At 44.1% G+C, this 22794-nt stretch overlaps 2 protein-coding genes across 3 annotated transcripts; one reads left to right on the forward strand and one right to left on the reverse strand.

The window, feature by feature from the left end:
- Window positions 1-3516: 3516 nt before the first annotated feature.
- rbbp4 (retinoblastoma binding protein 4) lies at window positions 3517-9210 on the reverse strand. 2 transcript variants are annotated; one of them, XM_079749179.1, is made up of 12 exons: window positions 8961-9210; window positions 8134-8281; window positions 7756-7901; window positions 7225-7398; window positions 6810-6925; window positions 6272-6432; window positions 6004-6130; window positions 5696-5773; window positions 5238-5314; window positions 5089-5146; window positions 4862-4972; window positions 3517-4356 (listed from the first exon to the last, which is right to left on the reverse strand). In XM_079749179.1, exons 1-12 carry the CDS (start codon window positions 8974-8976, stop codon window positions 4294-4296), a joined length of 1275 nt encoding a protein of 424 aa, XP_079605305.1. In that variant the 5' UTR covers window positions 8977-9210; the 3' UTR covers window positions 3517-4293. The 2 variants fall into 2 exon arrangements, with proteins under 2 accessions (XP_079605305.1, XP_079605304.1); XM_079749178.1 differs by having other exon boundaries at window positions 5238-5335.
- A 232-nt stretch (window positions 9211-9442) lies between these two features.
- On the forward strand, window positions 9443-19823 carry tert (telomerase reverse transcriptase; the record flags this gene model as incomplete). The annotated part of the gene is made up of 16 exons (XM_079749939.1): window positions 9443-9658; window positions 9947-11240; window positions 11343-11532; window positions 11630-11783; window positions 12120-12287; window positions 12525-12686; window positions 12774-12875; window positions 13295-13380; window positions 13579-13695; window positions 14241-14312; window positions 15152-15340; window positions 15548-15674; window positions 17576-17637; window positions 18243-18367; window positions 18826-18963; window positions 19720-19823. The coding sequence occupies 16 exons, from the start codon at window positions 9443-9445 to the stop codon at window positions 19821-19823; spliced, it is 3306 nt and encodes a 1101-aa protein (XP_079606065.1).
- Between the last annotated feature and the right edge of the window lie 2971 nt (window positions 19824-22794).

A 22794-nucleotide genomic window follows, 5' to 3' on the forward strand; every position in this document is an offset into this window, starting at 1 on the left:
GGAGAGAGCAAGGGTGGATGAAAGAAGGGGGTTTGACCATCTGGCCCAATCTAGAATGGGACACATGGAAACACGTTTATCACAGCCAGTTCAAATACATCCATACCTATGGGAGATGGATGAATTGCTGAAGAGTTGCGAGGATCTTGCTGGTGTACCTCTGAGCTCCCAATTCTCCCCCAGTTACACGGACACATGTCTTAAAGACGCACAATTGAAGGAGTTGAGCGATTGCTCCTCAGACAGATACAGAGACACAAGCACATCTCAACAGATGAGCTCGTGCACTACCTACATTGACACGCGAGTAGAGGTAGCTGACACAGGTCAGCTGACACAAGCCTATCACGAGGCCTCCTCCATCATGAACACCAGCTGTGAAACAGCGACAGACCTCTCACCAGCAGATGGATCCCTGACCTCAGCGGGCAATGCACTCAGTGACACTATGACAGAGTACCAGAGTCAACTGATGGGGATGCTGGCCATGCTGGATAACTGTATGGAAGACTCGGGAATCAACCAGGGGTCTGGCATGGACTTTGCATCACAGGAGTGTTTCCCTTTGGATACAAACCATGAATACATACAAATCAGTTCTCCGAGGTGTGACGAGTACACGGCCGTGGAAAAAAGAATGGCCGCTACCTCAGAGATGGCTAGACTAAAGTCCTGGGGGGGCCATAATGCCGACCCAGGAATCACAGAAGTTCAATACAGTTCTGTTACACCAGGCAAACCCATAGTCAGGCATGTTGAGATGGAGAGTACCACAGTGCAAAGACAGGAACATTTGGGCACTGTAATGTCTAAGACTTCAGTTCAGGAAAATCGATTATATTGCTCAGGTCCAAAGATTCCAACGGCGATGGAAGCACAAAATGGATCCCCCAACTCCGATGAGTCTTGCATACAAAACAACCGTGATGACAAATGGAGTCCTACAGGAGGGGATGATGTTGGGCTCTTGTGTGATGGAGAAGGACTAGAGGTAGGGATTGACTTGACTTGCCAGAGGTCTTTCACAGAGGAACTGGCCACCGTAGGGTGTCAGATGGAGAAGTTAATAGAGGAAGTAGAAAGCCATGAGAGGCTGAGGGGGGCGCTGCTGGATGAGGTGCTGGCACTGAGGAGGAAGAGCGAGGAGCAGGGAGACGTAGAGGGTACCACAACGGAGCGCCAGGAGAGAGACGAATCAGAGACCATTGAGAGGAAAGCAGCGGCACTACTGGAGGAGCTGAAGAAGGACGAGCAGAAGAGAAGGGCAGAGAGCCAGAGGGATACGCTGGCCCTGAGAGAGCAGCGGGCGGAGGTAGAGAGGAGCGTGTGGAAGATGAACCTGGAGAGACAGGGGCTGCAGGTGGAGACCTGGAGGTTGAAGAGGAAGCTGTTCACTGAGGCTAGGAACTGTGCACACAGCGCGGCTGCCCTGACCAACCAGCAACGCGGGGTAGAGCGGTTTAAGATCGAGGAGGTATGAGGGTTTAAAATACTCAGTGTTAATTGTGTACTTCTAAATGTATGTTTCACATTCAGCAGCTGCTTTTTAGGTCATTCACAAGTGAGGCTGCGAAAAATGCATAGTTCTAAATTAACTTCAACACCAAAATAATGAACCCGTTGAATGCACAAGAGAAAAAAAGATAAAAGCAAGCGAGGCAGCCACATTTCTTTTCATGCCTCTTGGTTCCAGGAAACGTTGCAGTCCCTTGTGGTTCAACTGACTGAGGAGTGCACCCGGCTCCGCTCTGCTCAGCAAGAGAAGCTCTCTACACTGCAGGCCACACTGCAAGCACAAAACTGCAGACAGAGCTCCAGTACCGTGGAGGAGCTGACTGAGTGCAAGAGGCACTCGTGTGGGGACATCCAGCAGTATCTGCAGGGAGGCCAGAAGGCCCTGGAGGAGAGGTGCAAACGTGCCACTATCTGCTATCTCATTTTCTCTAAACTTGCACCATGTAACATTTTTAATGCAGTTACCACTTTCTTTCGAGATCTGATTTATTCTGTTTCCCAACATACTTCATTTGATTTAAATGGAATAAACAAGTTAGATTGAGTAATTGTTCAATTCTTAAGACACTACTTATTGTCTATAGTTCTAGTGCCAGTACTAGTTTAAAAAAGATTGAAAAAAACTGATGTCAGCAGAAGTGAAGTGTATCACTTAGAAAAAAGTTCTTCCTGCTCTCCAACTGTCAGGTATGAGCCTATGCTGAAGACACTGTTGAAGAGAAGGGAGACAACAGCCAGTGCCCTCAGTAAAGCCAGAGAGCAGGTCCAGGAGCTCAGGAGCCAGCTGAGGCCCTTGGTGGAAGAGGGCCACAGGCTGGGGTTGCAGAAGGTCTGTCTGGAGGAGAGGTTGGAACTGATGCAGAAGCAGAGGCAAGAGGACATCGAGCAGTACAAGGTGATGGAGATGTTGAAGTTGGTGATAGGCTATAAACAAATGAGGAAAGCAAGGCCTTTCGCTAGGAGATGATGCCCACCCAAAATACTTTTGGTTCTATCTGGGACCTACATAGCATTGTGACAACCCTGACAGAGTAGGGTTGTCACAATGCTTCATCTGGAAAAGTACAACTTTTCCAAAGTAAAACTTTTCCAGATGAAGGTAAATTTGCCGCAATCTTTCAAGTCTGTCACTATGTGATCCTTATAACATCCTTTATTTGCACAGGACATTGTATTGAGCCTTGAGGAAAGCAGCGGGGAGATACAGACAGAGCTTAAAATTCAGAAGAGAAAAACCAAAGAAACAGCGGAGATGAAAGAGAACCTGGCCAATAAACTTATGCTTTACAGGTAAGACCCTGATTGATCATGCAAGATTCAACAGTTGCCTAAAGAGCTGTTTTGTGTAATCCCTGATTAAACATTTTCTGTTACAGAGCTGCTGTGGAGGATAGGAAGAAAACATGAACATTTGTATTCAAGATTTACAAAAAGATACCTTCGACCATAACATCCTTCTTTCACAAGGTTGCCAGTTAAGATGATTTTGTGATAAAACTGAATCCATCAACAACCTTACAGATCACTTATTAGATGCGACATGTCTGGTATGTAGATCACCGGTTAATCAAGCCTTCAAGAGTGGAAATAGTTAACAGAGCAGTCACTTGAAAGGGTGTTTTTATGAATAAAGAGTTGTATGCTTTCATTGTAACCTTAGTGTGGATGATGAGTTGAGCCCTGAGGAGTAGACTGGAGAGGATGGGGTGCTTAAAGGGCAATGGGCCTGTAATCCACTGTAAACACTTGCATAGACAAATAGATTGTGACTTAATGGGACAGCATCACAAGGCTCAAATGAATACAAAAGGTCAGATAAAATACAGGGGCAATGAGCACATAGGCAACTGCTTAATGCCCCCAAATGTCTGCCAGCACCTATTTATAGAGCCTTTTGAAGGTTAAAGGAAATTAAAACGTGAAATCATGGATGAATGATGCAATCACACTTGATGTGTTCTGATTAGGAAACTTTACTCTGCAGCCCAAGGATTGATGGAAAAACATTTTATTGAGAATTCACTCACTGTACATTTGCAAAATGTTAGGACATAAAAAAGTTTAACTACAATTAAGATACAACAAAGACTCACAAAGACACGACAATGCAAGACAGTATGTACTAAAATGGACACTTCAGGGGCCAATCTGTTCAAAAGGGAGTATATAACAGGGAGCAAGGCTGCCACACTGCTGGGAATGCTGGTATGGAAACCTGAACAACCAGTGCAGAACGAGGCTCTTACCCCTTACAATCTGCGATTTGCAGATTACTTTAATAGTTATAACGCGAGCACAGAAATCTGCCAGTCACGGTTGCACTCTCCAACAGTCTCTACAATTCTCAATGCTTTTTTTTTTTTACTAGATAATGAATAAAGACTACCCTTTCCCACTTCCTCTCCTCATGAACACCAAAACAATTTAAATTTAACCAATTCCAGGGCATAGTATTAGAATGCACGGTGAGCCAATTTAAATAGAAAAATATATCCTTTCATAACGGCATATAAAAATCAGGCATGAATGAAAATCCCTCAGGCAATAAATTATTAATGTCAACCGACAAGAGTTTTTCAGCATTTTTAAAAAGAGACCAGTGGGCAAAAAAAGGACAGCTCATTTCCTGCCCTCATGAATATTGACTAGACACGTGATCTGTTCCACCAATAGAAAGTATGGAGGAGGTAGTTGAGCGGGACCTGTTGCAGTGACCTTCTCAGCAGTTTGAGGTGATGTTGCGGGGGAAGAAGAGGGTATGAGGTGGGGTGGGTTTCGTTAGGCGGTGGGTTCGGGGTCCGCTGAGCTCTCGGGGTCCTCGTCGTTGTAGATGTTCTCCGCCTGCGGGGATAATGTCAGAGTTAGGGCTGCTCCATTGTTTTAGTAAACAGAAACTTAATTTCTACATTGATCTAGTCTTGCTATTCTAGCAGAGTAACATTACAGTGCCTAGCTAAAATGCCTGCCAGTCAGTCTGTCTTTTCGCATTCACTGCATAACAGATATTATGCAACCTGGTTTAGTAGACTCACCATTTTCTGAACACTCACCTTCCACACTGAAGAGATAGCTAGCATTGCCTCTGAGCTTGGTTCAAAATGTACGTCTTCTTTCTCAAATAAGGTGGCTATCATGCAAAGCCACGAGCTCTGACCTTCTCCTTGCTTTGAAATTCTGTTGCATTTCTGTCAATTTACTTCGAAAATATACTGACATTTCTTCAAATACAAAAGCTGCATCTGTGTGGCGTATATTTTCCAAATCCATTTAGCATATTCAACATTATAGGGGAGGCAATGGCCTTTCCTGCATGCATGTCTACCATGAAGAGATATATCTGGCTCACCATTTGCCAGACTTGCATGATGTTGTCTTCAGACACCGAACAGATGACCCATGGCTCATTGGGGTTCCAGGAAAAGTCAGAGATCTTGGCTGTGTGACCTCCGTGGATGAACTGGATGAGAGGCAGGGAATTATATAAATTTGAATGCAGCTTTAATTTTTCATCATCATACGGTCAAACATATGGGTCTATCATTTTTGTTTGACACGATAGTCAAAAACACTTACCAGCAGCTCTGGGGGTCCATCTTCTGCATCTTCTGGCGACTGCTCCTCTCCGATTTTACTGCAGAAAGAATAGTTATAAACCGTTAAAACACAATTACACCAGCAGAGTATTAACAATGATGTGAAGGGAGGCTTTTGCAGTCAGTCACCTGAGGTCCCAGACGTTGAGCCGGCGGTCGGTCCCACTGGAGGCCAGGATGGTCTCGTTGTGGGGGGACCACTGGACCTGTAACAGCCCATCGCAGAGCTCAAATCAGATCCATGTAAATAGCAACAGGGCCAGATACAGGCAGACACACCATGCAACATTGTGGATGAGAATCATTGGATTGCCAATTACAATAGACAAGGTATCAATAGAACATGATGGTTTGTATACAAGATTAGCAGGGGTTCTGATAAAAGCACTAGCTAAGCCATAAGTCAAACAAATATGTATTTAGTAGCATAAATGCCAAGATTTGTTCTTGATTTTATTTTAATAACATTAAAAAATGCCTTACATAAATAATGCAACATAAATATTTTCTTTGCACCTCTTAAAGTGCAAATGAACAACATCGACATATTTATTATGCATAAATGTATAGTGTGGGAAATCTCTCACCTGGAAGATCTCATCTTTGTGTGACTCAAAGGAGTGCAGTTTGAGTTTCAGGTTCCTCAGGTCCCAGAGGGCAACAGTCTGCAGAGAACAGGAGCGGTTACACACGCTGTCCAACAACACCACCAGTAATGCACAGAGATATAAAAGAAACAAAATGGGGTAGCATCTCTTGTTTCAAGCTCATCAGCAACATTTACAGGGGAAAAGAGCTGGGGAAGTATAGTGTATGTGCGTGTGTGTATATATATATATATATATATATATATATATATATATATATATATATATATATATGGGTCTTGCATTACCTTGTCTGCTGAGCCGGTGGCCAGGATGAACTCGCTGTATGGGTTGAAGGACAGGCAATTGACCTCTGCTGTGTGTGCGTCCACAGCGTGGCTGGGCTTGGAGGTGTTGTTGGAGCGTGTGTCCCAGCTACAGAGACAAAAAAAGATTGTTGAAACACAAATGATATCTTGAGTCATACCTAAACCACCTTATTCCATTCAGTCAAAGACCCATTATGGTAACTGCCACTTGAGTGGCATACCATACTCTATATTATTTAACGCTTACATCATGAGCTTCTGGTCGTCGGCCACGGAGCCGAAGAGAGACTCATGCAGCAGGTGCCAGGAGACGTCCTCCACCACTGCGGTGTGACCTGTGAAGATGGTCTTGGCGTCCACCACCTTGCCCTCTTTGGGCACCGCGCTGATGTCCCAAAGGCAGATTGTCTGGGGGCCGATGGAAACCCAGATTGTACTCGTTAGAACTTTCAAACCACAACCTCACAGGTATGATAATTGATTTAGTTCTCTGTACGGATTTTATTGATGCATTGCTAGGGATTCCAATGATATTAACTATGTGTAAACAGTCATAGAATATTCATTTGATATGTTGACTTTCCTCAGCAAACTACACCCCCATTTAACTAGCTTCGCAAACACACACCCGCCTTTGTTTGAAAGTGAAAAGGTGTAAACAATTAAGAGTTTTGTGCCATGTTTCAGAAAACAATACTAAATGGAGATTTTCTATTTGTAGGCAATAATTTCCCTGGCCCTGGTTGCCAGAGATGCAGCCAAACAGGTGTGGCAGCATGTCTTACGTGATCATCTGAAGCACTGAGCAGGCAGCCGGACAGGTTGGGATTCCAGGAGAGCCCATAACCCTCCTTCTGATGGCCTCTGAGACGCAGGTCTGGACGGCACTCTCCTGACGCGTCTGCAGAGAAAACCCACACATGCTTGCATTGTCATATCAGTGGCTTGTTTTAAGAAAGCATCAAAAACAATAATATACTATTCAGTTAAAAAAAAGCCAATATTCCCAACTTCCCCTCAAAGAATAGCATGCATTAATCTCCCAGCCAATCACGTAACATTCTTTGCATTGGCTTAATTCATTGTTGAATCTGAAAATCGAATAACATTCATAAATGACAGCATGCAGCTCCTTCTACAGCAACTGCAAAATAAAAATAGATGCCATCTATAAACCTGCAAGGCTTATGGACTCCGTACCAGGTTTGGAGGGGTGCTTTGTGTAGTCGAAGACCAGCACGTCTGAGGTGGGGGTCTTGGTGGCGATGATGCAGGGATTCTGGGGCATGTAGCGGGCCCGGTTTACCTCACCCTCATGGTTGATCTTGATCTCAATCTCAATCTTACCACTGACTGAGCCAAAGCCACCGAACTCTGCAGGGGAAGAATATATTAATTTAAAAAGTGAGCCAATCGTAGATTCTATTCTGTATAGGTTGCAGCATAATGACCATCAATTGCATTTCATTCCAGCATAGTCATTTGTAGAGCAGGACCGATCCTGGATTTTGTGGCCGATGCCAGTATTAGGGAGGGCAAAATGACCGATACAATATATCTGTGATGGGCCGATATATCGGTCGGCCTCTACTCTTATGCACATAGCACCTTTTAATGATTGTTACTTATTGAACATTTGAATCTCTGGGATTGCTTCCGACATTAGCACATTCACAATGTTTGCAAAGAAAATCCAGTGGCTTCTATGATCAAATATAATGAATGACTTACCTCCTTTCTCGCTGTCATAGTGTGAGGCATCAAACTGGGCGTCGTCATTGGGCAATTGGACGCTAGCGATGACCAGATGGTTCTGCTCGTCTGACGTATGAGTGCCCAACACCAGCCGGTGGACACTGTAATCCTTGCCCTCTGGTCTATGAATAAATAAAAACGACAAAAACATTTGTCCACGTGTGAAGAAAGCTGGTTCATAAAGGGAGCAGGAAGTGAATGGTTCCCTGGAATTAATCTTGCTTGTCAAACACAGGGGAGTAAAGGATGGAACATTTCTCAATACTGGAGAAACGTAGGGCAGAAGGGAGAGGATGTTTTTGGTTGTGCATGTAGTTTAATATTAAGAGGACATAAACGTGCATGCGTCCTTACCTGGAGACATCGGGAAGCCACTGCGCGGTGAGGCTGGGCCATTCCAGAGCGTGGGTCATCACCAGGTCATAAAGGAAGGGAGTGTTTTTCTTCCAGATCTTGTACTCCTCGTTGATAACCCTTTCCTCGACCGCATCGTCAAACGCACCTGCAAATAATACGGGAGAACTCTTACAATTCAACCAGTAACGCATGACACAATCATATTACAACTATGTTACAAATCTAGTAATTCTGGAAGACAACCAATTATTGTTTTATCTCAATTTGAAATCGGATTCAGAAAATGTTGGGTTGACTGCCAGCTCAGATATAAAAGGGATGATCTGCTTTATACGTGTAGAACTGACAGATACCAGTGAGAATGCGGCACAAAGGAGTCAAAAATGACCAACACTCAACATTTTGATGTCTTTTGCTCGCAACAATGCCGAAACTTACTGCCGGTCAATCAAATGGATAAATGCAGGGTTTCCTTATTGTTTGGGACCCAGCACGTTCTTACTGTGAACTACAACGATTGACGAAGCAAATCACTTTAACGCTACACACATTTCATTAATCTGGCCTTTTTATATCTTTAAGCAAGATGCTCGTTGACTGCATCTGGCGCATTTGTGCATAACATTCAACATGAATCGTTACGTCTACAGAAGAGAATCACCGTCGATACAAGCAAGGCCTATTTTGCATATATAACATGAAATTGGATTAGCTAGCGTGTGTACCAATTGCTGCTAGCTAATTGAGCTAGCCAGTTAGCATAAATATTTCGGCAAGTATCCATTTTTAGTAACAAAACCCGTTGCACGCTTCATAGACGTTACCTTCCTTGTCGGCCATTGTAGCTAACTTCAGCAGATAAAAGTCCACTGATGAAAGTTATACAGACAGTCTCAAGAGGGAAAGCTTTGTCTCAGGCTGTCTTGCAGTGCCGAATTGAGCGACCCAAGCTAACCGGAGCTAAACTCGCTACTTGGCGGAGCGACGTGGGCGCATTCGCGCGCTTGGTACAAAGGAGGGGGTGTCCTGCAACCAATCAGATGACAGAACGCTCCTGCGACCACGGGGTCTCGACTCCTGCCGTTCAACAACTGTGCCGCAGGAAGGCAGACGAGGCGTTTAAATACCACAACAAACATGGAGTGTAATGTTGTCCTATTGGACCATAAGGACTGGACGAGACAGTAAGCTCTTTCCTCATTGGGCGATTCTGAAGCGGGGTATTTGGAATTCAAGATATGCCTCTCCTGACCACCACCTGGCCTTATTTTTCATAAAACAATTCACCTTAACGTTATTCAACAGTATGTCTAGATCAGACATATCAAGGGTACTTGACATTCTGAAGTCACTTTACCAGCATGTGCAAACACTTAATCAGTTTGCAGACACCGTCGTTTTTAGAGAAGGGCAGAAAGCATCGCTCATTGAAGGATCCGACACAGCACGCTTCAAGTCATTCGTCGGGGGTATTTTTGTGTGCACTGATCAACAGTTGCAACAACTGCCAAGCCGAAACGAGGTAAACTTATATACCACTTGTAATTCGTGCAACTTATGTTGTTGATATCTCTGTTAAATTCAAAGGAACATAGCTGTTTTACAGCGCATGGTTCTCAGGGTTGTGAGTATTTCATATCATCTCAATCGGAAAAGTAGTACAACAAATCAGCAAAACGTCAAATCAGATGATAGCAGCTTTACTATTCAAACCTTGGATTGTCCACCTCTGGAGATATTAGTGTCTGACTCAAAGTACCTGACTCAAAATTATCTACTATGTGTGTGTTTTCATATGACCCCCCTACAGATCTGCACACTCCCCGAGCTACTGGCTTTTGTTTTGAACAATGTGAAGAGGAAGAAGAAAAGAAATGTGCTGGCGCACGGCTACGGGTTCCTCTCCCTGGCCCAAGAGGACCGTGACGCAGACCAGTTCAAGTTCCAAAGCGACGTCACTCAAAGTGCCGCTTACATCCACGGCAGTGATCTGTGGAAGAAAGTCTCCCACCGTCTCGGCACGGACATGACCCGATATCTGCTGGAGAGCTGCGCCGTGTTCGTGGCGGTGCCCCCCTCCTGCTTGTTCCAGGTGTGTGGCGTGCCCGTGTACGACCGGGTGTCGGTCATGACCAGCCGCGCTGGCGTCTTCCTCCGGACCAAATCCAGGGCTGACCCGGGTAACCGTCAGCGGGATCGCCGGCCCCCAGTGTGCCAGATTAGGAAACGAGGGGCTGGTTATAACACCAGCAGGAATAGGGGCAGGGCTAGGGATGGTAATCAAAGGAAGAGGAAAAGCGGTGGCCAGACGGATGGTATGGGTCGGGCTGCAAAGAGGACAAGAATGGATGGGACGAAGCAGGAGATACCGCAGAGTGGCGTTGATGCAGGAGGTAATGTACTTCCTAGCTCAGTGGAAGCACCCAAGATGCCAGCAGAAGGGAGTAGTGCTGATTCTAAAAGGCAGGTCATAGTGTCGAAAACCTCTCTTCCTTTGGAAGGAGGGCCCAGTTGGAGATCGGGATTCTCTCCAGCTCTCCCTCCATCCCACTGCTTCATCCGAACCTTGGGAATGCTGTACGGCGGGAAGGGGATGCGTGGATTCCTTCTGAACAGGAAGACGAAGAGCCGTACAGAGGTGAAGCAGAGGCTTCAGGGGCGGGACCTGGTCAGGATTGTGTTCTTTGAGGGCGTGGCCTATCTCAACGGAGTGGAAAAGAAGCCAAGGAAACTGCCCCGGCGCTTCTTCAACATGGTGCCTCTGTTCGACCGGCTGCTGCGGCAGCACAGGGGCTGCCCCTACGGCAGGGTCCTGCAGAGCGCATGCCCCTTGCGCATGGAGGAGCTGGGTGTGGAGGGACAGGGGGACCTGAGCTCCCTCCTGCCCCTCACCTGTTCCCCCCATCAGGTGTTCCTCTTCATCAGAAAGTGCCTCGCCACCGTGGTGCCCATGGAGCTGTGGGGGTCCGAACACAACCGGGGTCGTTTCCTCCTCAGGGTCAGGGGCTTCCTGCGCAGCGGCAAGTTCGAGAGGCTCTCATTGGCTGAGCTGCTGTGGAAGATGAGGGTGAGCGAGTGTGATTGGCTGAAGATCAGCAAGACGGGTAAGGGTAGTTTTATGTGATCAATATAAGACAGCCCGTTTTCTAGCACCAATTCCTCATCAGCTGCATCAGTTTCAGTGACCCTCCTCCTGTGTTCCTCAGGTCATGTCCCCCCCAGCGAGCTGGCCTACCGGACACGCGTGATTGGTCAATTCTTGGCGTGGATGCTGGACGGCTATGTGGTGGGCTTGGTCCGAGCGTGCTTCTACGTCACGGAGAGCATGGGACAGAAGAACACGCTCCGCTTCTACAGACGGGAGGTGTGGGCCAAGCTGCAGGAGCTGGCCTTCAGGTACGCTCCACCTCAACAGACACACACAGACACACGTTGAAACACACAGAGCCACCTAACGGCAGCCTTCTCGATCCATATTTAACGTTTCTTTCAGAGGGCACGTCTCCAAGGGCCAGCTGGAGGAGCTGAGCCCCGCCCAGATGGCCTCCCTGCCGAAGGCCGCCGTGGTTTCCCGCCTTCGCTTCATCCCCAAGGCGGACAGCATGCGACCGATCACGCGCGTCGTTAGAGCCGACGTCAAATCCAGGGTGCTTTTTATATTATGATACTTTGACGTAATATGATTTCTTGTTTGTTAGGTGTCTATATGTACCTATAACTAATTTAAGGCAAATATGTGCAGCAACGTCTAGTGTTTATGGTGTTTGACTCCAGATCCGGGTTTGACTCACGAGGATCAGGGTTCAAATCCTAGTGTCCGCCCTCTGGACTGTCGGCATCAATGAACAAGATCTTGTACCTACTCTTTAACCATGGCTAATCCCCACAAAAAATAAATCATTATTTTGGATAAAAACTAGACCTGAAACAATTAAACCAAATGTCTTAAATTTATGATAAAATGTGGGTTATTCTGCGTGCAGGTTCACCAATCAAACATGCGTGAGCTGCTGGACGTGCTGGCGGCGTGTGTGCGCTCCGACCCCCCTTTGCTGGGCTTCACTGTGTGGGGGATGACCGACATTCACAAGAAGCTCCGCCCCCTGGCCTCTGCTCAGAAGGACCAGCCTCAACGCCTCTACTTTGTTAAGGTAAGACGTGCGTTCCCATTTTGGATTAATAGAGTCATCTTATATATTGATATTTGTGGTCTTTTCATCTCAATTGGCATTATTGTCGTCTTAGATTTTTTTAAAGATAGGATTGTCGTGAAATAACGTAAGAGATGTGGACAGTTACTTACGTATACGTACCTGGGAAATATAATTTTCTTATTTTGGTACAGCCTTGTGTTTTGATTGGTCCGTGCCTGTCCCTGTGCATTCCAGGTGGACGTGAGCGGGGCCTATGAGAGCCTTCCTCATGACAAACTCATTGAGGTGATTGGTCAGGCCCTGACACCGGTCCAGGAAGACACATTCATCATCCGTCGCTACGCCAAGATCTGGAGGGACGCCCATGAAGGCCTGAAGAAGACGTTTACTCGACAGGTATCTCTTACTTCTTGACCTTAAAATCTTAAGCTCTTTATTGGTATTTTTTGTGTCTATGTTTATTGATCTCATTTTGGATTGAAGGCAGATTTCATGGAAGACAACATTGGATCCACAAACATGAAAGGCTTTGTGATGAACATGCAGCGAGAGGGCAAACTTCATAATGCTATACTGGTGGAGCAGGTGAGAGAAAGAGATGGTTTCTTCAAGCGCTGAAGGATTGCACAGGATTTTGCATGCATAAATTGCCTTAAATTGCTAAAATATGAACAAGAAAAAATAAAATAAAAATAAGACATTCCCAGAATCGCTCCGTTGAGTAAGTAGCCTGTGCACTGATATCTCTTATATTCAAACAAGTCTTATTGCAAAGAAAAAATAAGTGATTTATAAGTGGGCTCCCAAGTGAACTACTATACAAAGAAGAGCTAGCTTTAGCCAGTTCGTATTATTAGGGTAATATGTATTTATTTGGTATTGTTTAGTAAATTGCTTTGATCTCATTGCCCTTGATGCGGGTCAGTTATGAAAAGGAATTTCTGTTTCCTACACAGAGTATTTATCTGGTAAAAAGATGCCTTATTTATGTTCTCTCCGTCCAGCATTTCTCCTCAGACTTGCGTGGCCGAGATGCTCTTCAGTTTTTCACTCAAATGCTTACTGGTGGAGTTGTGAAATTTGGAAAAAAGTAAGCTGTGTTCAAACTATCTTAAAACAGCAGTGATATAAACCTCTGTGGCTGCTTTGTTCTCTCTTTTGTTGTATGATGATTTAAACATCTGTTCGTAATGTTTGATTTAATAAAAAAGAAATCACATGGCTTTGCCTTTTAAACTTTGACAGTTTACATGCATCTGTTCCGTGTGTGTGTGTGTGTGTCTTCCAGAACGTTCCGGCAGTGTAGAGGCATCCCCCAGGGCTCGGTGGTGTCCAGCCTCATGTGCTGCCTCTGCTACGGTCACATGGAGAACAACTTATTCAAAGACATTAACTTGAATGGAGGGTAAAAGTTTTTTTTGATTGCTTTTGTATCCATTTCAAAAGAGGATCACATGATAAGCAACATTGCAAGAGTTTTGAATGTATGTTGAAGGTAAAAAGAGAAGGAATTGATGATTAGAAATTTAAATTGTCTCAATTAATTTCATTTAAACAGTTGTAGACATAACTGATTTATCTTTCCAGTTTATCTTTCAATAGATGACAAGATATTGCATGAGTCAACATGAAACTGAAACTATATTTTGTCTTGAACTCTGACCTGACTTGCAAGTTGGATCAGTTCTAGTCAAGCTTTAATAATAAAAGGTTATCAGTTAAATCTATGACTTGCAGATAAGATAACCAAATAGTTTTAGGGTCAAAGGTGATATGCCAGATTTGATTGAAGTATAAATATAATGGAATACAGTATAATGGAGTACAGTTTACGTTAGGCTGAAGAGGGTGTAATGTGAATCACATTTTGATGTATTGACACATCTTTACCAGTAGATTGCAGTAGAGTCTTCCACAGCCAAAGGTCAGACTTCTCTCCGTCTCCTGCAGGTGTCTGATGAGGCTGGTAGATGATTTCCTCCTGATAACCCCTGACCTGGGTCAAGCACAGACCTTCTTCAAGTATGATACCCGCCACACTGCCTTCTCAGCTTTACTTTTCCTTTAGCACATTCCTTTTCCGTTTGAAGTAATACTACATGCTAAAAAAACAACTACGTTGTCTATTGGTGCAACTCAGCCCAGGTCCTGTTTGATCACTTTCTTGTAGTATTTCACTTTGCTGCTGCATATCTCGATTTCATCATATGGAGACTTTGTTGCAGAAGTTAAAATAGGGTTTAATAGGAGAGTACTTCTTCAAATGGCTGTAGTGGTGTCCTGTGAGGCGCATTGGAAGCAAATTATAAAGGACGTCTGCAGGAGTAGGCAAGGGCTGAGAAACGCCAATGGATGTCCTGGGAGCTCTCCTGAAGAGTATTCAGGACAGCATCAGTACAAAACAGTAGTATATATTTTTTATTGATATGGTCAAAAAGTTCAGGGAGGCTGGGATGGTGACTTGCGGCACTTCCTTCGATATGGCATGGGGTTGTGCCAGCAGGTTGGCCGATTTTACAGACTTAAGTGCCCAACATGGAGTAACCTGTTGCGAGAATAAAACTCAGAATAACTTGGACAGCATCACATTGCCAGGTCATTGCCCAAGCACAGCAGGGAACTGAAGGGATTTAGAGTGTTTATTTTATATGACACTTGATTGGACATTAAATGGCAATATAATCAAACTGCAGATCAATTTTGTCATAAAACATTAGTACAAAGCCAGTGTGCGAAAATGTTAAGGGTTAAGGTGTGTATAATGGAACAGCCAGGTTATGGATTGTGATGCGTGTGTAGTAAATGTCAGCTCATTGCCGTCACTAGAAGATATACCCTTTGACTGCTCTGCACCTTTGCAGGACTCTGTCAGACGGGGTTCAGGACTATGGGTTGGTGGTAAACCCACAGAAGGTGGTGGTCAACTTCCAGGTATTGGAGGATTCGGGGGCGGGTCCAAACGTGCGCATGCTACCTGCTAGCTGCCTCTTCCCCTGGTGCGGGCTGCTGCTGGACACGCACACCCTGGATGTCTTTCAGGACTACTCCAGGTGATCATCATCATGTGTTATGCACACAGACACATGCACGCACAAGCACACACTCAAACCCCCCCCCCCAGTCAATCCAACCCTCTAACCCTGACAGTGTTAATGCCGTGCTCTTCCATTTTTTGCCACACATGGCACAGATTAAATTTCTTTGGTGTATACATTTATAAGGTGTGTGTGTGTGTGTGTGTGTGTGTTCACGCGCAGCTACGCGGGGCTCTCCCTGCGTTACAGCTTCACCCTGGGCTTCTCCCAGCGAGCGGGGTTGCACATGAAGAAGAAGCTGATGGGGCTCCTTCGACTCAAGTGCCACGCCCTCTTTCTGGACCTCACGGTGTGTGTGTTGGGGAAGGCAATCTATTACAGCCCCTTAAGCTCAAACCACATCGAATGTGAAATTTAGCCAGGCTGCATTTTTCAGGGTCTATTTCAGGGGTCGGCAACTAAGTTTGGCCTCAGGCCAATTCTTTTGCCAGCCATTAGGTGGCGGGCCAGAACATTATAAAAGGCTAGTTCAAGGAATTAATTAATGAAAGTGCATCTGGAACTGCGACGCAGGCCCGTCAGCTGGCTTAGTCATATGCCTACCAAGCACTAGATGACTCTTAAAAGACGTACATATAAACAAGTGTATGCCCTAATCACGCAAATGTCATGCCTGATCACGTTGGGTAGAGGTGTTGCTGCACTGTCTCCACAGAGACAATGCAGCGATATCATCATGAGCAGTTCTAACTTGAGAGAAAGTGAAATCTGCGAGCTGCTGATCATGTGAGAGAAGGTGATGCAGTCATATTAAACAAAGACGTTGAAAGATGGTGCGATCTACGAGAGAGACGCAGAGGAACTGTCCTTACGAGGCCTTTTGGGATAAAAAACACTAACCCGTCCCTAACCCAAAAGTGGTCTGCAAAATAAATATGTTGGCGTTTTTGCACTTGTAAATAGTTAATCGCGTTTGTAGCCTACACTCAGACGTGAACTCATTCTTGAGAGGTTTCTAAAGAGGTCTAGACTCCGTGCGCAGCCCTGCATTCTCTAGTGAACCAAGAAAGCCAGCGCCATGACGAACGGGGGATTTTACCCGCTCGGTTTTACACAGGAAAAATTGAAATAAGACGGTGAAATCGCTGGGCTGCCAAGCCTCGACCGAACCGGCTTGGCAGAGTAGAAAGGCCTTATGCTGGGGAGAGGGCAGTAGTGTGCACCTAAAAAAGCAGCCAACCACTCTTAAAACACTTCACACAACACGACACAACACAAGACACACACACACACCACAGCGGGTGCTGACTGACTGCACACACACACACACACACACACACACACACACACACACACACACACACACACACACACACACACACACCATGGCGGGTGCTGACTGACTGCGCACACACATAAACCTCCGTTCCTAACCTACTCACCGTTAGAAGAGCTGTAGGCGAAGTAGCCTCATCAGAGACTCTTCTTGCGTTAAACAGCAAAGTCTCAGAGCTTGGCGTCTTAAATCTTTTGTGGACTTTTGTCAACAGCTCCTGCCTTTCTCTATGTGCAGTATCACAAAAAAATGCGTAATGTCGGGTAGCCATGGTTGTTGTATATAGGCCTATAGGGTCGGCTTAGTTCAGGAGGTAGAGCAGTTGTCCTGTAACCAAAAGGTTTCTAGTTTGATCCCCAGCTCCTCACATCAACACTCCTCCAGAGTGTTGATGTGTCCCTCAGCAAGACACTTAACCCTAACTGCTCCAGACGAGTTGGCAGTCGCCTTGCATGGTTGACTCTGCCGTCGGTGTGTCGATTAACCGATTAACCGATGTAAGTTGCTTTAGATAAAAGCGTCTAGGGGTCCGAGCAGCTTCATGCAGTTCAGGAATGTCATTTGCTCAATTTTTTTTTTTTTTTACAAAAATTTACAATATATATGATCAGGCTGTATATTTCACTTAAAAATGTTGGCCTTCCCCGGATCTCTGTGTATTAAATTGGAACAGGTCTGTGTTTTCCGGGTAAAAAGGAGGGAACTACAACGTTTGTGTGGGATTATAACTTGCATTAGTTTATGTTTCTATCCTGCTTTCTGGGTCAAAGCAGTTTTTGGGCCTAGACTTTGGAGGCAGGCCTGAAGGGACAGGTGGGATTTCTGTGGGTTGGATATGTACACAATCAAGCCTTCTCTGGCTGGCTTCTCCAAATTGCCTGCCCTAGCTCTGACAATGTCTCTCTTCCCTGCAGGTAAACTCTGTGGAAGCTGTCTACGGCAGCGTGTACAAGCTGGTGTTGCTTCAAGCATGGAGGTACTGAATGACCCCCAGGAACTCTCACAGTCAACCTTCAACCTCCCATTAACACCTGCTGACTGCTACTTTACATACATTAGCTCGGGCGCCTAAGATACTGATTTCCCCCGGCACATAACTAAATCCGGGTGTTAATAAGGTATCAGGGTAACTATAATGTTTTGAACAATAATGATTGAATGAGGAATGAAGAATTTAATCGGATGGAATCGAGATAAAGATAACTGACCAGACTAGTCTGAACTTATAAACAAGTACATACACGACATGAAGTAGTGTTTATTAACCATTTTGGCACATATGTTATCTGTCAATGTTTCACCATTTGCGTATTTCCACTGTCCTCTTACCAAAGTAAAGAATGACCCTGGCTGTTGAGTGGTTTACAATGTAGCCCTTCTTAAACCTGACGGAAATACCTGCAGCCTCATTCGAATGGCTCCGGTCATGAACCCAATCTCGTTTAACGCTTTTTAGTGGGATTTATTTTTTGTTTAGTCATTCTGTGTTCTCCATGTGTGGTCATTGTTTTTCTGTCGTGCATATTGTTGGTGTGCCAGCCTAGCGGTCTGATTTCTCTGTCCTCCCTCGTTGTCTGTCAGGTTCCATGTTTGCGCCCAGAGTTTGCCCTTTGGACAAACGGTTGCCAAGAATCCCAAGTGCTTCCTGCTCATGATCTGGGACATGGCTCACTATGTGAATCGACTCGTCCGACTCTGCAACAAAGGCAAAGATTGACTTTATAGATCTCGAGTGCTTGGTTTTGGTCTTTACCTGAACCTAAATAAAATTTGTCTTTACCTAAACCTAAATGTTATTCTCCTGGGTCTCATACCCCCAATTCATTTTTAATTCAAAAGAGCACTATTGCACTATTGACGTGGAAAATCAATGTTTATATATTCACAACAGAAAGTGTAATTCACTCTGTGTCCTCTCTCTCTCCCCCTTACTCTTTCTACCCTTGTTCCTTCTCTTCCAAAGCAGATTAATAATAAAATAAATAAAATAAATACTTTATTTTATTGTTTTATGAATAAATAATAAAAACAAAATAAATTATATATATATATATATATATCTCATTATGTACGGCATATCAAATAATTATTAATAAAACGAATGAATAACAGTTCTCTCTCCCTCCCACCCTCCCCTCTCCTCTGGTTCCTCCCGGTCCCCAAGGGGTGAGCCTGGGCACCAGGCACCAGACAGGCGTCCTGCAGAGCGAAGCAGTGGAGCTGCTCTTTTGCCTGGCCTTCATCCTGGTCATGTCCCGGCACCGGCCCCAGTACAGAGGCCTGCTCCCTGGCCTACACAAACGTACGTACACCCCATGGCACCACCCAACCACTCAAGAGGAAGATTTGGTTGATATAATGTTAACCTTTTGGTTGGGTTCTTAAAATTGCTTTACTTTTATCTAGAATATAAAATACTGAAACAATCTTATCTAGTTGCCTATTTAAAGAGCAGTCGGGCCATCCCACTACCTCCAGAGACCTTTAGAAAATACAATTTAGATGATTCACTTTGAAAGGCTCCTTTGTTAGCCAAGTTATTGGTTGTTTAAAATGCCCTTTGGTGTGGGCAGGTTTATGATTGACTCAGGCTACTTCATAACGTCTTATTGAGTGCTTTTCTTCTTTCCTGTGGCCTCAAGTTGGCCCAGGCTATGATCAAACCTATCAAAGGTCTCAGTCGTAGGTCTGGTCCATGCAGGTGTCCTCAGCTTAGATGTGTGTCTGCTGATGCAGAGTCTCAGCCCTAATGTGCCTCCTTCATGGAGCAGCCACAGAACAGGAGTTGGGATCAATATAAGGGCTTCCTGGTTTCTCCACCCATGCCATCCGAGTTATCTGATTTCACTTCTTAACTCAGCATAGCTTCTGGGTATCAAAGTTTTTTATTTATTTTAGCTTAATATTTTTGAAAAGCAACAGACATACCAACCCTTTTTTTCCCTCCGACTTGTGGAACCAGCATGTTCCAGTTATTGGTTGGCATGAATCCCTGCCTATGTTAAAATCATTTCCCTCCAGTCCAATGTCCTCCTCTGCCTGTCCCTCTGGTTCACAGGGAAGCGGTGTCTGGAGAGGCAGCTGGGGGACATCAGACTGGCCAGGGTCAGACAGGCCACCAAGCCCGGGATCCCGCAAGAGTTCCTGGCCATCCATCCCTAGATGACCCCTGCTACAGCTACACCCCCCAGAAAATAAAGAAATTGCCCAGGTTTCTGCTCCCCTCATGCACTCTGAGTCATCTGATTTCATTTCATATAGCTTCGGGTTATCAATAGTTCTGTATTTATTTTTTGCTTAATATTGTGGCGCAGCGGCAGAAGTACCAAGCAGATTGTTGTTCTTTGGAGTTTCCCAAAAATGTTCCCCATTTTAAGCATTATTTTGTATTATTGCGTTTCAACATCTGTCGGTGGAGCCCACAACAGCAATAAACTATTTTAACAACCACTCTCTATGATCAGATGTTCAATGAGTCAACAAAACAAATAACGCATGCATGACAGGACAAAAAAAATCATTACTTGGTCTTTATAACCACCAGTTGTGATAGCTATCAGAAAGCAGAAGGAAATATTTTTCTATAAGCTAACCCGCCAATAATTAAGTACACTTTTAATCCTTTCTGTAAGTAAGTTCCCTATTGTTTCTTTGACACTATTTTTAGGCCCTGTCGTCTTCATAAGAGAAAAAGGTGTCATGTTTGTGAACCTACTGGGCGGCAGTGGCTTAGGAGGTAGAACACTCATGGCAACCAGTAGTTTCCAGTGAGTGTTGAGGTTTCCCTGAGCAAGACCCCTAACCCTAATTGCTCGAGACGACCTGGGTGTTTTGCATGGTTGACACCGCGCATGAGTGTAATGTGTGTATGAATGGATGAATGGGCAATAATTGTAAAGGACTTTGAGTGGCCACTGGTTATAATAGAGCTACATGAATGCGTTCCATTTACCTTCTTCTTTTTTTACCATTTTTTTTTACCAGTTTGGCATTGGCAGAGAAGATTTGGCAAATTTTTCATGGCCGCAACCCACATACTCAGCTCTGCTGCTCATCCCACAAGTGCATGTTCCTTACAAATGGGGCAGCATTTGAAAGGGAACTATACAGGCTTTCCAACGGTATAAGATTTATTGCCAAAAAGCATTGTTACCACAGAGAAATAATCAACCAAACACAAATTTCATTACCTTTTGTGTTAAGTTTATTTTGAGCATCAGAAAATGGTTCCAGGGCTGAGCGAGTGTTATGAAAGAAACACCGGGAACATTGTTCTACATAACAGATACCACAAAACCGTAATAAGTAGCCTTCATTTAGTCAATTGTACTTTTGTACTTTAACAAGATATTTTTTTTATTAAAAACTTCGATTTTCATAGAAAAGCGACTAGTTTGTGGGTGTTTCTTGTTGAACCACACCAATTCAGACACCTTTTGTTTTTGTTGTTCTAAATTCAGGATTTTCCAGTAAACGTGTGCTGGCCTTGTTTGGTTAAACTAGCTTGCTTATATTTCTATCATCAATGGTATTCAGTAACCCTGCTACGTCATCATATCAAGGGTGTTTATAAAAAAAATGGATGGTCATTATCCAAAGTACATAGACAAATGTTGGTATTATATAATCCATAATATAGGCATACTGTTAAATTACTATTAATCCTGTCTGCTTTTTTCCAATCGCTGCAAGTGTAGTCAAAATAAACACAACATAAACCCATATGTTGTCCAGATGATACATTATTATGCACAAGTGGTTATCTTCATCACTATGCCATTTCTAATTAGAAAGCATAATATAGGCTGATAACGGTTGAAAATGTGATTTAACTACAACAGCCATAAATTGTCATAGTCACACATCAACAGAAGCCATGCTAATCGGCCACATCAAGACACCCATTTCCAGTCATTCAAAGTCGGTAGGCTACCGTTTTTATGTTTCTATCTCATAACTGCTGTTGATGTAGGGATTGCTGCCACTGCACTTGGTAGACTTCCTGTCAAGTCCACAGCAAATCAGTCTGTAAAAGACAACCAGGGGGATGGAGATCACCGGCAACACAGAGAGGATGACTATAATGGCAAACACCCATCCTGGGTAATCCTTTGCTTCTGTCTCTGGGAAATGGACCTTGGAAAAGACATAAGAAAGGCTATGTGTAAAGTGATGAAAACCAGAAATACGTAATTTGCTTTCTTATGTTATGCCTAAAGTCTTTCCAAGACTTGAGGTTTAAGCTGTGTCTTAATCTACTTTTTCTACATTTTGTGGATATTGGAATAGGTGTGTCGTGGATACATCCCCCTGTTATGTGACTATTTTACATTTTTACATTGTGATGTACAACCCTAGAGTAGTAAAATATAATCCTAGTGTCTTCTTCAATAGGATTTATGCTATGTTTTCAGATCTGATATGGGTATTTTTCTTCTTTCAAATTCCAATAGCACTATCTTTTACAAGAACAATGTCAAATGAATTACAAGCAACCTTTTTTATGTCTGTGGCGGTTCACTCACATAGTCAGGGTTCCATGCAGGATATTGTGGTTGCTGCTGGGTCTGAATAACCACATAGGCCAGAAACACCAACAGCAGGTACAGTGGACTGATAAACCTCCAACAAACCCTCCAGAAGATGTTGGGTCTTTTCCCAGTCATGTAGAGGATGTCGTCACTAAAGCTGCCCAAAGTGGATAGTTAATGACTATAGTTATTGATATAACATAGTGGGAATATATATATATATATATTTATATATATATACACAGTGGGGCAAAAAAGTATTTAGTCAGCCACCAATTGTGCAAGTTCTCCCACTTAAAAAGATGAGAGTGGCCTGTAATTTTCATCATAGGTAAACCTCAGCTATGAGAGAAAAAATGAAAAATAAATCCAGAAAATCACATTGTCTGATTTTTTAAGAATTTATTTGCAAATTATGGTGGAAAATAAGTATTTGGTCACCTACAAACCAGCAAGATTTCTGGCTGTCACAGACCTGTAACTTCTTCTTTAAGATGCTCCTCTGTCCTCCACTCGTTACCTGTATTAATGGCACCTGTTTGAACTCCTTATCAATTTAAAAGACACCTGTCCACAACCTCAAACAGTCACACTCCAAACTC

This window comes from Pollachius pollachius, assembly GCF_949987615.1.
Source record: "Pollachius pollachius genome assembly, chromosome: 13".
NCBI lineage: Eukaryota > Metazoa > Chordata > Actinopteri > Gadiformes > Gadidae > Pollachius > Pollachius pollachius.

Coding starts and splice junctions, on each gene's coding strand:
- rbbp4 (XM_079749178.1), bottom strand. Junction 5,336..5,695: donor ACAAAGATGAGATCTTCCAG/GTGAGAGATTTC, acceptor ATCTGATTTGAG/CTCTGCGATGGGCTGTTACA. Junction 4,357..4,861: donor TCATGCAAGTCTGGCAAATG/GTGAGCCAGATA, acceptor TTATCCCCGCAG/GCGGAGAACATCTACAACGA.